Source organism: Limulus polyphemus, unplaced genomic scaffold, assembly GCF_000517525.1.
Source record: "Limulus polyphemus unplaced genomic scaffold, Limulus_polyphemus-2.1.2 Scaffold47, whole genome shotgun sequence".
NCBI classification, from domain to species: Eukaryota; Metazoa; Arthropoda; class Merostomata; order Xiphosura; family Limulidae; genus Limulus; species Limulus polyphemus.
The window spans coordinates 879,367-893,250 of NW_013665657.1; the positions used below are offsets into that span (position 1 = coordinate 879,367).

Below are 13,884 nucleotides of genomic sequence, written 5' to 3' on the forward strand. Positions count from 1 at the left end.
TGATTATAGGAATTATTATACAGTATTACTATCTGGTAGATTTATGTAATATCTTCGACCAGAGTTAATTGCTGCTAAAATTTTACAATAAATACAATAATAATTACAATTAATAAAAAATAGTCTTATTTATGAGTAACAGGCACACTACAAAAAAAGCTTCTATGACCACCTTTCCCTATGTCATCAGTTGGGTACCCTCACTGCTTACTGTGTTTTTGACCCTAAACCAAAGAACGTCTGATGAGGTTGGGCTTGCTTAGCAATATCACCAAGCTCCGAAGCAGAACTATCACATGTACAGCTTCATGTACCATGCCTATCATATAAAGCTATCTGGATATGATTGATGGTTGAAATAACAGCAATGGTAGAATATTGATGAAACTTTTGGAAGCTGATGATAATAATTATAATTAGGCTAAAGTGATTGTGGGATTTATAAGAAGATACATAATCAGTAAGTACAAAGAAGACCACGGCATTGGCACACTACTTGTCTAAAATGTATTCTAATGTAAATTTGAAAAACTGTCTTTAACTTTTCAAAAACAGATGGAGTCATAAATTTTTACTTCTCTCTTTAGTAAAAAATGATGCTGATTCAATTTCTGTATTCTCTGATGTCTGTCTGGGCAAGTTATGTGTTTCTTTTAAAATAAAATTTTAATGTGATTTTTCACTGACTGGTTATCTCCTAAAAGTCCACTTAAATGTTTTTATCATTTCATTTTTTCCATATTTTGAAATATGGCATGCAGATTCATTTCTTTGAGCAAATTTTGTGATATGAATATATACAAATTATAAAGCCAACCTGTACACTGCATGGGAGGATTTGTTGGAATACATGTTTCAGTCATCTGTTTTTTACTTTAAATTTGTATTATTATGCTATTAATTCCTTCAGGTGGAATTAATCATTTTGTATAATTTAGTAACATATGGGTACTTTAATGAGCATGAAGTGAAATTAATACCATCTTGAATTCAAACATTTTTTTAAATTTATAATATGGCAAAACCACTAAAGCTATTTGTTGCCATCCCTAATTTTGAGCTATTGACCAGAGGGAAGGCAACCATTCAGCAGCATCCACACTCCATCATACTACAGACCAGCATCCATAAGTGCAAGCAGTAGGATTTTTCTAATAAATAATTCAGTACATTGTTTTCCTTTCTTATTTAAGACCAGTTAAAATTAATAATAAGCAATGATTCTGCTTTTTAACAAAAATCAGTGAACAGTTTCACATGTTAAGAATTGACCTTTGGCCTATTACTGCAAAATGAAAAGGTAATTTTTTTATTTCTTATAGTCACGAGTAATTTACCTTGTTTCGTAAAACAGAATCACACTGTAAATTTTCCACTGTTGTAAGTCAAAACAATAAATGCAACAAGTTTTATTTGTGATTTGAAATGAAGAATTGTATACATATTTAAGTAAATCACAAGAGTTTTTTAAAATACCAAATCATGCAATTCATGTGTAGTGTGAATTACATAAATGGCAAGACATGACCACTTCAAACAAGACAAAGTTTCCATCTCCATCCATCTATTATTTTTCTATAACTAGATGCCAAAAGTCAGAAATATCAATCACTGCTCTAAAAATATTATTAGAGGTTCTTAGTTTGTCTAAGTGTACAACATTATCTCCAATAGAAATTAAATAATTTTGATAACGAGATTTTTTAAAATTATGAAATGTTCTCAATTTCCTAAAAAATAATAACATTCTCTGATAGGCTTCATAATCAAGAACTTGCTTTTTGCAAGTCAGTGCTGCATCATAGTTTAATTTAAGAAAAATGTAGATTTTAGCAGAATTTTCAAGAACCTCAACACAGAAATTTTTGAAGTTGAGGTGCATATATTGTGATGATCGACCTACAATATATTTTCCAGATGCATTCTTGAAATTTTGACAGTCTTTTAAACAAGAAGAAAACAAGTTTGCTATAAACTTGTAGAAGAATCTAAACAACCATGCAAATGGCAAAATATATACTAATACTGAAATTACATTATGACTATTTAACATTATCTGCTACTAACTGCAAGGGTGAAAGATCCATAAAAAAGTAAAAAATGAACAATGTGATAGCAAAAACTATGTGATCTCACAGTCATAGACTGTAAAGACATTTAGAACACTTTGTTAAACAAATATGTCAAAAGAAAACACTTTAGTTTACCAGTAGTCATAGTAAGAGAACATATTTTCTGGATGGCACGTTTTGATGTAATATTTTAATGATTTATCTAATTATTGTACTCCAGTCTAGCAGTGGATTTAACATACTTCCTAGTGTACATACATGTATGTACAAATGATCATATATAACACATTAACATTTTACGGTACTTGAATTTAAGAAATTTTTGTTTCACTAATTGTAATAGTTTTAATAATTGAAACTTATTAATTTTTCAATGTCTTGATTCAAGTTGCAAGAACACATAAATAAATAGACTGCTATGTTTCTATCAAGGTAAATAAAATAACTTGTATCTTTAGAATGTATCTATATTAGCTCAATACTTCACTATTACAGCTTCATCAGGAACTATCAATATTATAAAAGTTCAATAATCCAGTTGAAACTGAATCATAGGACAATTATAACAATTGGACAATATGAACATAAGACCATTATAACAATCGGACAATATGAACATATGACAATTATAACAATCGGACAATATGAACATATGACAATTATAACAATCAAACAATATGAATATATGACAATTGTAACACCAGAGGGTGAACTTCTAGTGACAACAAGGAGGGCAGTTATTATACACCAAGAAGTGAAATTCCTGTAACAAGCCTTATCAGAAATAACTTTAGTGACTGGGGCATAGTAGAACCAAACACTCCAGCTTGACCTGAGGGATTACTGATGGGAAAAACTATCCTGAATCTGCAGAGTAAGGATATCATTATAAGAGGTATGAACACAAACAATGAGATTTGTGTAAATTGTGGAGGAAAAACTACATAATGTGAGGCTCTACAAGTAGTTAGTTGATTGGTTGGTTGTTTGGAGGTTACTGGTGCAAGAAAACATAGCTATCTGTGCCAAACAACCAGTAAAAGGACAGAAAGAAGTAAAATTTTATAAAAAGTAAAAAAAAACAAGCTAACAGCTAAACAATGCCCAAAAATCAGGTAAAAAATTAAAGAGAATGAGAAAGGCCAATGGCCCACAAAAATCTAAAAACACAATCAAGCTGGACAGTGTCTACAAGTAGTACTTACATGAAAATGAACACTTGTAGAATTCAATTTAGAAACAAGATAGGAAATTCTTATGATAAAACTTCACATAAAGAGAGCTTACCACCTCACTTACAAAAACTATGACCAGAGCTGCAAATGTCTTGGCACTAATCAATGCCACATATCAAATTAGTTGCTCATCCACTTACCTTCTCCAGTGGATCTTATCACTTCAGCCATACAAATAAAATATCTTATAACATTGATGCTGGATATGCTACCTTAATATATCAGTTGGCCACACAACTTCCATTTGCAAAATAGGTTGAACTACAAAAAAGAAAAAGTGACTGAATCAACTGCAGACCTTGGGCTTTGCCCATTGTGAAGAAGAAGAAAGGATCCACAAGGTTTCCATATAGACTAATGGAGTTGAATGAAGTCTCAAAGAAGGATGCCTATATTCTGCCAATGACTAACTATACTTTGGAACCTTTATCTGGTCAAAATCAGTTTCAACAGTGGTTCTGAAGAATGAATACTGTAAAGTGTAAGTCAATAAAAGACACCTTTATGGCAAGAAATGGGTTAAGGCAATTTGTTGTGTTACTATTTGGATTATGTCATGAGCCTGCTACATTTGAATGACTAATAGAATGTGTTTTCTTGATGATGCTTTTGATAGGTTAACAAAAGTACTGGATTAACTGAACAAAAAGAACTTTAAACTGAATCCCCAGAAGTTTAGTTTATTTCATCAACAGGTAATTTTGGTGGGACACAGACAGTGAAGAGAGGGTGTCTACAGACCTAACCAAAACTGAATCTGATGGTGTAAGAAAGATGATCATACCGTCTTCACCTCAAGTTCATCCAACTCGAGGAAGAAATCCCATCACCGATCTGCGAACAGTGCACATGTGAGCAGAATGAAATAACATACATATATATCCCTCACAAATCGAATGGACTGGAACCACCTCAAATGCAGTAACATCTTCAACATAAAGGCATTGAGGAAGAAGCAGAGCAACAAACAAGTGCACCTAGTGTGAATCCCAACACTGGGGTAGTGCACACGAGGCGAATTGAGTGAGGGACACCCTGAACATGTGTGAGAACTTATGTTGAGAGCATGTATGGGACAGAGAAGGTCATCTGGATCTGACCAAGAATAAAGGTGGAAGATGGCAAGAAACTAAAATGATGAAAAGAATATTCCACATGAATCTCCAAAGTGTAGGTTAGTAAAATCAATCCTGCACAAAAAGAACATATCAAACTGAAACAGTTGATAAAACCAGAGTTGTGCTGACCAGGAAGAATAAATTAGAATGACCTGACCTGGAGTGACATGAATGATCAAAATCACCTTGGGAAGAAGACTGATGGCATGAGAAAAACTAAAGTTATAAACTAGATCTAATCCTGTCTGAACTTATCGACAGCCAGGATGAGTGGATGATGAACCGGAGACCAAAAACAAGTCAAACCTTTCCCATGGAGGAGTACCCCACAGGAGGCAAAGCCATTGAAAATTTGAGGATTGAGAAGCCACTCCTTGGAAGAAAGTGTATGAAGACTGATAAGGCGATCTGCAATGAGGATGAAAGCACCTGGGAGACGACATGCTAGTGTGAGGATTCAAAAAAGGGAGATCCATTGTTTACCACAATGGGAACAAGAATGAGTGCTTTCTCAGTAAGTGATATAAACCATTGAATAGTTGAAATGACACATGATTAGCCAAATTCGAACAAGATGAAGAAATTGAACTGCCAGAAGTACCAAGCTGTTAATATGGTAAGACCTTTCATCTGTAAACCATTTCTTGAAGTCTCTTGCTGCTCGATCCATGCACCCCAACTTTGGATATGAGCATTAGCAAAGAGAAACAAATTCGAGCGAGGGGGGAATTGGTAAACCCGATGACATGGAGGATATGATCAGCCACAAATGCATATTGTCAAAGATGGAGGAGGAAAGGTAAGAGGAGAACCCAAAGGAACCCTAGCAAGAGACCATGGTCATGCAGTATCTCCTGAAAAGATTACAAACGTGCCAGACCCAAAGGGAGATGTTCTTCCATATGCATTAGAACCTCACTAGCAGTAAGATACAGAACCATAATGGTATGGATTGCAGAAAGCTCCACTGAATGTATTTGAGGACAAGAATGGATGGTCCCGGCAGAGGTGGGTGTTTTAAAATACACTCCCCAAATAGCTGAGATTGCTAAGTAGGTACGTAACAGGAAAAACTTATCAGACTGGAAAATCCAACTACCTGAGCTGCTTTTGTAAGAAGAAGGTGAGTATGTTATGATCACCCCTGTTCAGAAGGAGCTAACCGAAGCCAGTTGTCCAAGTAGTGGTGTTAGTAAAATCTCCCAAAATGCAGAAGTTGGGTAAAATGCAAGCTACCTGACAAAAAACATAGAGAACCAAAAAAAGTTTGAAGGACAAGACACAAAACTGGTACCGATTCACATTGTGAAAAAACACTAAGATATTGTCCAGAAAAATGAAAAATAAGAACATGTACCATGGGCATTCTTAGTCCTACAGAAATTGCTCACCCAATTGTGATCAAAGACTTCATATTAAAATGGGGAAGAACCAAGAAGTGACTGAGGCAGAACAGATTGATCCAGAACTCCAATTAGCATCGAGCATACACGACGAATGGAAAAACCCGTAGGTATGACAGGTAAAGGATGGGAAGGTGCCAGACATGGAACATAAATTAATATGGTAATGACTCAGAAGGAAAACAGCAATAACAAAAATATAATATAGCATTGCAGATAATCCATGTGATGCTAAACATACAGGAGTAGCCCTGAAAATGGACCAATGGAGAAAAAGAGCCAACCATAAGTCCTTATTAGAAGTTGATGGTAAACAAATGGAACAAGACAGTGTCCCACCCCAAAAGATCCCAGAAGCAAATAAGCCACATGAGGGGGAAAGAACTGAAGATGGGAAATGCCCCAACATGAAGGGAAGGAGGAAGAAGTATCCCACAAAAATCACCTAGTTATAGGTGGAACGCCTAATAAAAGAGGTGTAAGGTAGACATTTCCTGTAGGAGGGTTGATATGGTAAGACGAAGCTGGAAAACAAGGTGGGTGATAAATCGGATAGGATTAAAAGAGAGTGCTCCCCATAAGGGCGACAGAAATTCTAAGTACATAAAATCAAAAAGAAAATCTGCCTAATGGTAAGCTAAGGCAAACTGAACCAAAGCCTGTGGAGGGCAAGGCATGCAAGTACCCTCTCCCAGAAGAGAGACTAAAATGTTCATCATGAAACATAATGTCTGGAGAAGGAGGGGAAAATTATACTATGTTTAGAAAAAAAGCTGAGGTAGATCTAGCAGATTCTGCAGTAAAGGTCTAGGAAGGCAAGTCATAATCAGGAGGATGAAAACTGACAAAATCTAGATCATCCTAACGGGTTCGGCAGTTGTATGATGAAAGGAGCAATATCGAGAGAAGGTAGGGCAGACCCTGGATCACAGGGGTCCTCACAAACAAAATTAATTGTAAGAAGTATAAATTATAAATAATTACGAAAATGAAATAGTAGATATAATGTAAATTTAAGTAAGTGTGTAGTGAAATAAAGATATGTATAAGATAAATGAATAAAAACCCTGTAACCTTGGCACTTTCGAAAGGTGGACCTTTCTTCTTCAGGGGTTAACTGAAGAAGAAAGGTCCCCCTTTCAAAAGCACTCAGGTTATAGGGTTTTTATTCATTTCTCTCAAGACTTCTTGAACTTACATGTTTTTCGAACATCACATATGTATAAAATGTTATGTGTTGAAGAAAACAAGATATTTAACCTATTTATCAATTTACCCATAAGATGGTCTACAGGTAAACCGAAAATAACAGACACTTGTTAAGCCTAATCAAACTGTGCAGAACAAAGTATATCACTAAGCTCTAATTTAATAATCCTAACCTAACAATAATACATACACACAAACAAACTGAATATAAAGAAATATAAAAGATAAATAATAACGAAAATGAAATAAGACGTTATATTGTAAAATTAGGTAAGTGTGTATTGACAAATATTACTATCGTATAATAAATAGTAAACTAGTGTTGTGAGAAATTGATACCAAGATATGAAAAAAAGAAACACTAAATGAGAGCACTGCCAAACAAGAAGTGATACTTAGGTAGAATATCATAGAGGGAGTCACATGGGTGTGTGGCACTACTATTAGTGGAGGTTTGTGGCTTGATAACTTTCATGTGAGAATCAGTTAAACCATGTGAATCGAGGGGTGTGTGGGAGTGAAAGGCTTGTGGCATGTGAAAATTTTTGCAAATAAAGGGCAGCACTGAACGAAAATAGCTATGTATGTGAGTGGAAGTAGGATACTTTGTCAGAATATAAATTTTTCTTAAAAAACTTTTGTTATTCATTTAAGAGGTTCTGCAATTGAAATTAAAAATTGTAAGATGAAAATGAATTTTTATTATGAGCATGAAAATCACCTTGTACTCAAACTGACTCAGTAAAGACTATGTAAATTCACAGAAAAATCTTTCATAGAAGTATTATATTAAAAAATTTGACTTTTTTTGTGTATAACAGCCTCGTAATGTTTACTAAAAGCTTGCAGAATTTCATGAAGATACACTTACTATATTAAAAGTTATAGCAGTATATACAGTTTCATAGTTGCCAGGTGGTTACAAGGTCAGTCAAGATGACTGAGCCCATGTATGAAGAGTTAAGTGTGATATCAGTAAAAATGGTTCATTTTGTGTTTCACTTTGTATCCAGTCTCTCTTTATTTCATTCATTTTTATGACTCAGTTATACAGAGATTTAGCATTAATTTCTAACAGATGTTATTACCAAATCTCCTGTTATCCTGTGGACCTATTCTATTCTTCTTAAGAAAATTCAGTTTTATCTGATATACCACAGTACCTAGTATGACTTTATAATCCACATTAGAAGATCCAAGAGTGGATTATCTTCAAAGTTAAGTAGATGTTGGGAAAGACCCTGTACTGTAACCAAAAGTGACATGGTTTAAAGAATCCAGAAAGACAGACAGTCCAAGCTAAAGATCATCTGTTCTGATCACATTTGAAAGTACATCATCAAGAGAACAGCCAACTGATTAACTTGAAAGACATCACCCGAGCTATATCAGTCTGCTGTATAGCTAGAGCTTGCTGTCAAAACCATTTGACAATCTACCTGAAGAGATCTCCTCTAGTTACAAGACAGCAAGTGTTGATAAAGTGCTAGAAATTCTCCTATCTTCATACTATAAGTCATGGGACAAGAACACTACCCAAAAGATTTAGTAACAGAAAAATTTAGGAACAGTAAATGAGTGAAGAAAAATGTGATTGCACTTTGTTTCACAGATTTATTTAATAATTTCATAATTCAACTATCTAAATTTATGAATATTATTGTTGTTAATTGTCAAAAATTACTTCAAGTTTTAAAATTAATGTAACTCTGTTATCTTTGTTTAGTAGCATAGTTTCAAGTGACTTCACCATTCATGGAGAGGACAGTGTTTTAGACTATATTTGTAATTTAGACACTTGTACTGTTGTGTGGCCAAAGAGAGGTTTGACATCACATGATAAGCACAAAATGTAGAATGCGCGATTTTCTTTATAGTTTTAGAGTAGATTGAGCCAGAGTTAGACTAGAGTTATATAGCAAATGAGTCTGTTAGTTAACAAGTAATCAGTGCATGATTCAGACAGTTCCCCCTGTTGGGCCAGTAACTTAGTTAAGTGCTACAAATTTTGAGTTTGTTTCCAATGAAATTACCAAACAAATTGGATTTGTATTTAAATGATGTTTTTTAGGCCTACTGTTAGTTAAGTATAAAATTATGGAAGAAATAAAATGCTTTTATTATTATAAAATGAACTGGACTTTGCATTCTTTCTTTTACCAAATAATCTAAAAGAATTCATCCAACAATAAAAACCATTAAAACGATAGTTCATTCATCCAAATGTCTAATAACGGATGTTAAAGATGTTACAAAATTAAGAATAAACTTATTGTGTACACATTTTTTTTTCTCATCACTAGACCATGTGGAAACAAGAAGCATCAAACTTTTTTATAACAGGTAAATACAGTTAAAAAGTATAAAGGGTTTATTTTTTTGATAAAATGGAAGATTTCCACAAAAACAGCTGAATATTTAACCATGAGCTTTGTGCATGTAGGATTCTGCATTATATTAACCAAGGAAAACATTTGCATGTTTAATCCCAGACAACATTAACATTATAAATTATTTGCATTTTTAACCACACACCATACTTACCTCTGGAAGTATCTTTGACGGCTGCCTGTTCCTTCTTGAGATTCCATAGCATCGAGTGATCCCATCCCTCTGTATTTTTTTACCTAACACCATCTGAGAAGTAGTATTTGCCAGGAGATTCACTTGTTCCAGCCAAAAGAGAGCCCATTATAACTACATATCAGACAAATAAAACTCACCAAATAAAAAAAAATTAAAATAAGTCTTATTCTCTCCATAACCTACATCTCAAGAGATGTGGTACTGCCAAATTCTTTAAATTTGTTTAATTTTAGGCTTAAGAGTAGGAATTATGAACTCTCCTAAATTCCCAATTCTCCTCATCATCAGCTAAAGTCATTATAGTTACATTCTCATATCTAATAGGTATTTCAAATTTTAATACATGTGTTTCTTTATATAGGTTGAGAGCCACCTAGTAGTAGAGTCTAAGTATTCCTCCACATAGGATAGACTTACAAAAATGTAAATAACACATGACCCCTTTATTTTTGGATATGATATCCTTGAAATAATGATGAACAACCAGCACAAGTTTGATAAAGTTTTATAATTGCATGCTAGTCTAAGGCCCAGAATTAATCAGCAGAATTCTTCAGAACCACTTCTTTTGAAAATGTAAATTATCAAATTTATTTGTTACAGTAACTAAAGAACCAGGTCATTTGTAAGTAAACAGACAGTACTATTAATATTTAGTTACTCCAGTTCATCTGTAAGTAAACAAAATGTATAAAATTTTAATTAGTAAAGAACCAGCTTATCTAGAGGCACAGTAGTGAATCAAGCCAAGTCAGAAGCTGGATTACAACAATGCAATGACTTATATACAGGACTAAACTTTTGGCCAAATTTCGGATATTGCCAGAACTATTCCAAACACTAGCATGTTTCTATTATTATTCTTTGTAACAGATTTAAACATTCTTACATCACAATGAAAATAACTTTTTCATATCTGTTTTAAGTTAAGAAAAGTAAGCAGTCAAAAAGTAATAAAATTCTTCTTATCTTTGTGGAACAGGCAAAACACATAGTAAACAGAAGACTGGCAAAAAACAAATTCTCTAGTAGATATTAATGTAACTGGGGATTGTTGACATATAATAATATTTGTAAGAATATGTTTTTGTAAATTTAATGGTAAATTGTTCTCCACAGCTACAAGATAAAAAACTGATTTCTTAAAGACCTAGGGGCACGTGGAAAATATGAAATGAGGGAATGACTTAGTAGTCTTAGAAACTGCATGATACATTTGTGTTAATAGCTTAACCTGACAGCTAGGGTTTGAATATCACTTTAGGCAGAATATTATTTTAATTAATTCTAAAATAATATACCACATTAAAATATATCTGTTACAGATTAAAAGAGATAAGCATTAAAGACTGCTAAAAATACTGCTGTTTTTATCATTTGTTTTTTGCTCTTTTGCAGTACTAAATTCAGAATGCTTAAATGAAATATTATACAGTGTGTTCAAGTTGTAATAAAGCTAAAAATAAAGATACTTTATTTTAGGAAATAGTTTTACTAAATAAACAACAAATTTAGTAAAAAAAACTGACTATTTTATATGAATAACATTTAATGTATTCAAACATAGAAATAAATTATTGTACTTTGTCTAATGGGACTTGTAAATGAACAATAACTTTTAGTTGCCATGTACAAAATATTTAGACATATAAACTTTTGTTACTAGATGTGCAATCTTGATCTCCTTGACACTTTTAAATTAACAGAAATAAGTGATATTACTTGTCAAAACAAAAAATATTGACATGTGATCAAAATATTTTACATGTACAAAAACATTCAAGTTAGAGTAAAGGTATCAGACATATAAAGATGTGATATTCAAAAAAGGAAGCCAAGTTTTATAAAAGAGCAAACATGCAAAGATATCATGTAAAAGTTCATATGTGAAAAGAGGCACAATTTAACATTCATGTTGTTGCTTGTTTCAAAGAACTAGTAAGCAGACTCATACAATATATCATTGTTAGCCCTACATCAGAAACAGACAAAAACTAAAAACTTCTAAACTATAAGCATTATTTACAGATTTAGGTTATTCAAACAAGTTATCCCAGAAGTAAAGCAAATAGACACTAGTAAGAGTATTTCAACTCTAAATTTTACATATTTTAAAATACTTTATGCTTCTCTTTTATTTTATTTATAACCATGTTTTCTACATGCTAACACAAACTTTACTATTTCACCTACAATGTAGCACAAATACTTTAATTCAAACAGGTTTTGAAATAACTGCTTATAGTGTTTACACATTTACCTGTAGATGCCCCAAGACTCAGAGCTTTAATAATGTGGCCAACAGAACGAATTCCACCATCTGCTAATATGGGAATCCTATATCTCTGGCTGTATTCTGCCACCTTGTATATAGCTGTTGCTTGAGAACGACCAACAGCCATCACTGCATATAATAGAAGTTTTTTAGAACACATATCTGATTTGTACTAATGACAAAACCAGTATCCTATTTAAATGTAGAGTAAAAGCAAATGATAAAATGAGGTATTAAAGTATCTGCATTTTATCTAATGTTACTAGGACAAGCATAAAAATTACATATGCGCAGTTAAGCTCCAAAAACTGAAAATGTCCTTTTGGTCTTTTGCAATAACATGTATCAGAAGTCACCTGTTTGAAATTAGTTATGAGTAAGATATTTTTCAACAATCCATGTCTTGTTTTACAGACTAAGTGAAACTCAGTTATAATTTTTTCACTAATGAGTATGAGTCCAAGAAAATATAAATAAAGAAAAGAATAGTGGAGCAAGATTTCAACCAGTATATTTTGGGTTCATCTGCTGGACACAATAAATATCTGTAAATTCCCAACTCATTTACAAACAATAAATTATGCTTGTCATAAGACATAAGTATTAGGCCTATTATATTTTTAACACTGCATTTTTTATCTAATCCTTTAGAGATTTTCAAGAATTAGAAGAGTGTATAATAGTAGCATTGCAACCACACCATATTGTCATATCCATTACCAACCATTTACATATTTAATAGGAATATCCTTTGTTAATATTATTCATTGTTTAATTAAGATACAAATTATTTTAAGCCATAAAATATATATTTTGTAAAAAATCTTTTATTGGTATTTGTAGCACCTTAGATCTATTCTAAGATAGAACACATGTATGTTATTAAAAGTTAATAATGCAATATGGTTCCTGAAACATGCAATAAAAAGTTTGTTTTTCGAGTGTTGAAAAAACTACTAAGTTATTAAGAAAGTAACATATAATGGAAAACGTCATGTGCAAGCAAAGTATCTCAGATCTCAAAGACTTAACATTACAATGTTTAGGGACAACAAGGGACCTATTGGTCCAACTTGGCTGTCTCATCCTGTAAATGTAACGAAACCTATTAAATATAAAAAAAACTTCCAAGTCAGCCTTTATTGTCCATATATAAATACCAAGCTTTCTTTTGAACTCACTTAAACTTACTGCCTCCACAACACCTGAAGACAACCTATTCCAAATGCCAACCACCCTGTTAAAGAAATAATAGTCTTAGATGGAGATGACTTCTACCCTGCCAAAATGCATATTTGTGTCCCCTAGTCCTACTATTCTCAACATTAAGTATGAAAAAGATTATGCATCGACATTAACAATTCTCTTAACAATCTTAAACACCTCAATTAGATCTCCTCTAACTATTCTTTATTCAAGAGAAAACAATTTCAGAGACCTTAACCTCTCCTCATATGACAACCCCTCCACTCCAGGCACCATTCTAGTAGCCTTCCTCTGAACCCTTTCCAACAATTCAATATCCTTCCTAAGGAAATGAGCCCAAGACTGAACACAATACTCCAGATGTAGCCTAACCACTGACCTATACAATGAAATTATAACCTCTTTAGACTTGTATCCAATATTTCTGTACATACATTTTAAAATCCTATTTGACTTCCACTAGCAACAGCACACTGCTTGGATGGCTTAAGAGACTGATCAACCATTACACCAAGATCCCTTTCTTTCATAACACTGTTAAGGTTATTCCCATCCAAATTATACTTATAATTCAAATTATGATAACCCACATGCATTATCTTGCATTTAATATAATTAAAACCTATTTGCCCAACTCACTAACCAAGCTAAATCCTTTTGTAAATCAGCAGCATCCTCTTCACAGCTAGCAACACAAAAGACCTCAATATCATCTGTAAATTTAAGTAATTTGTTGACCATTCTTTCATCTATGTCATTGATGTAAATCAAAAAGAGCAA

General features: G+C 32.9%; 1 protein-coding gene across 1 annotated transcript in view; it reads right to left on the reverse strand.

Moving 5' to 3' along the window:
• Window positions 1–13,884, reverse strand: part of LOC106462730 (inosine-5'-monophosphate dehydrogenase 2-like) — a 43,292-nt gene that overhangs the window by 2,794 nt on the left and 26,614 nt on the right. The window contains 3 exon segments of the mRNA XM_013922681.2: window positions 9,582–9,663; window positions 9,666–9,734; window positions 11,884–12,027. Of these exon segments, the coding sequence (XP_013778135.1) occupies window positions 9,582–9,663; window positions 9,666–9,734; window positions 11,884–12,027 (295 nt within the window).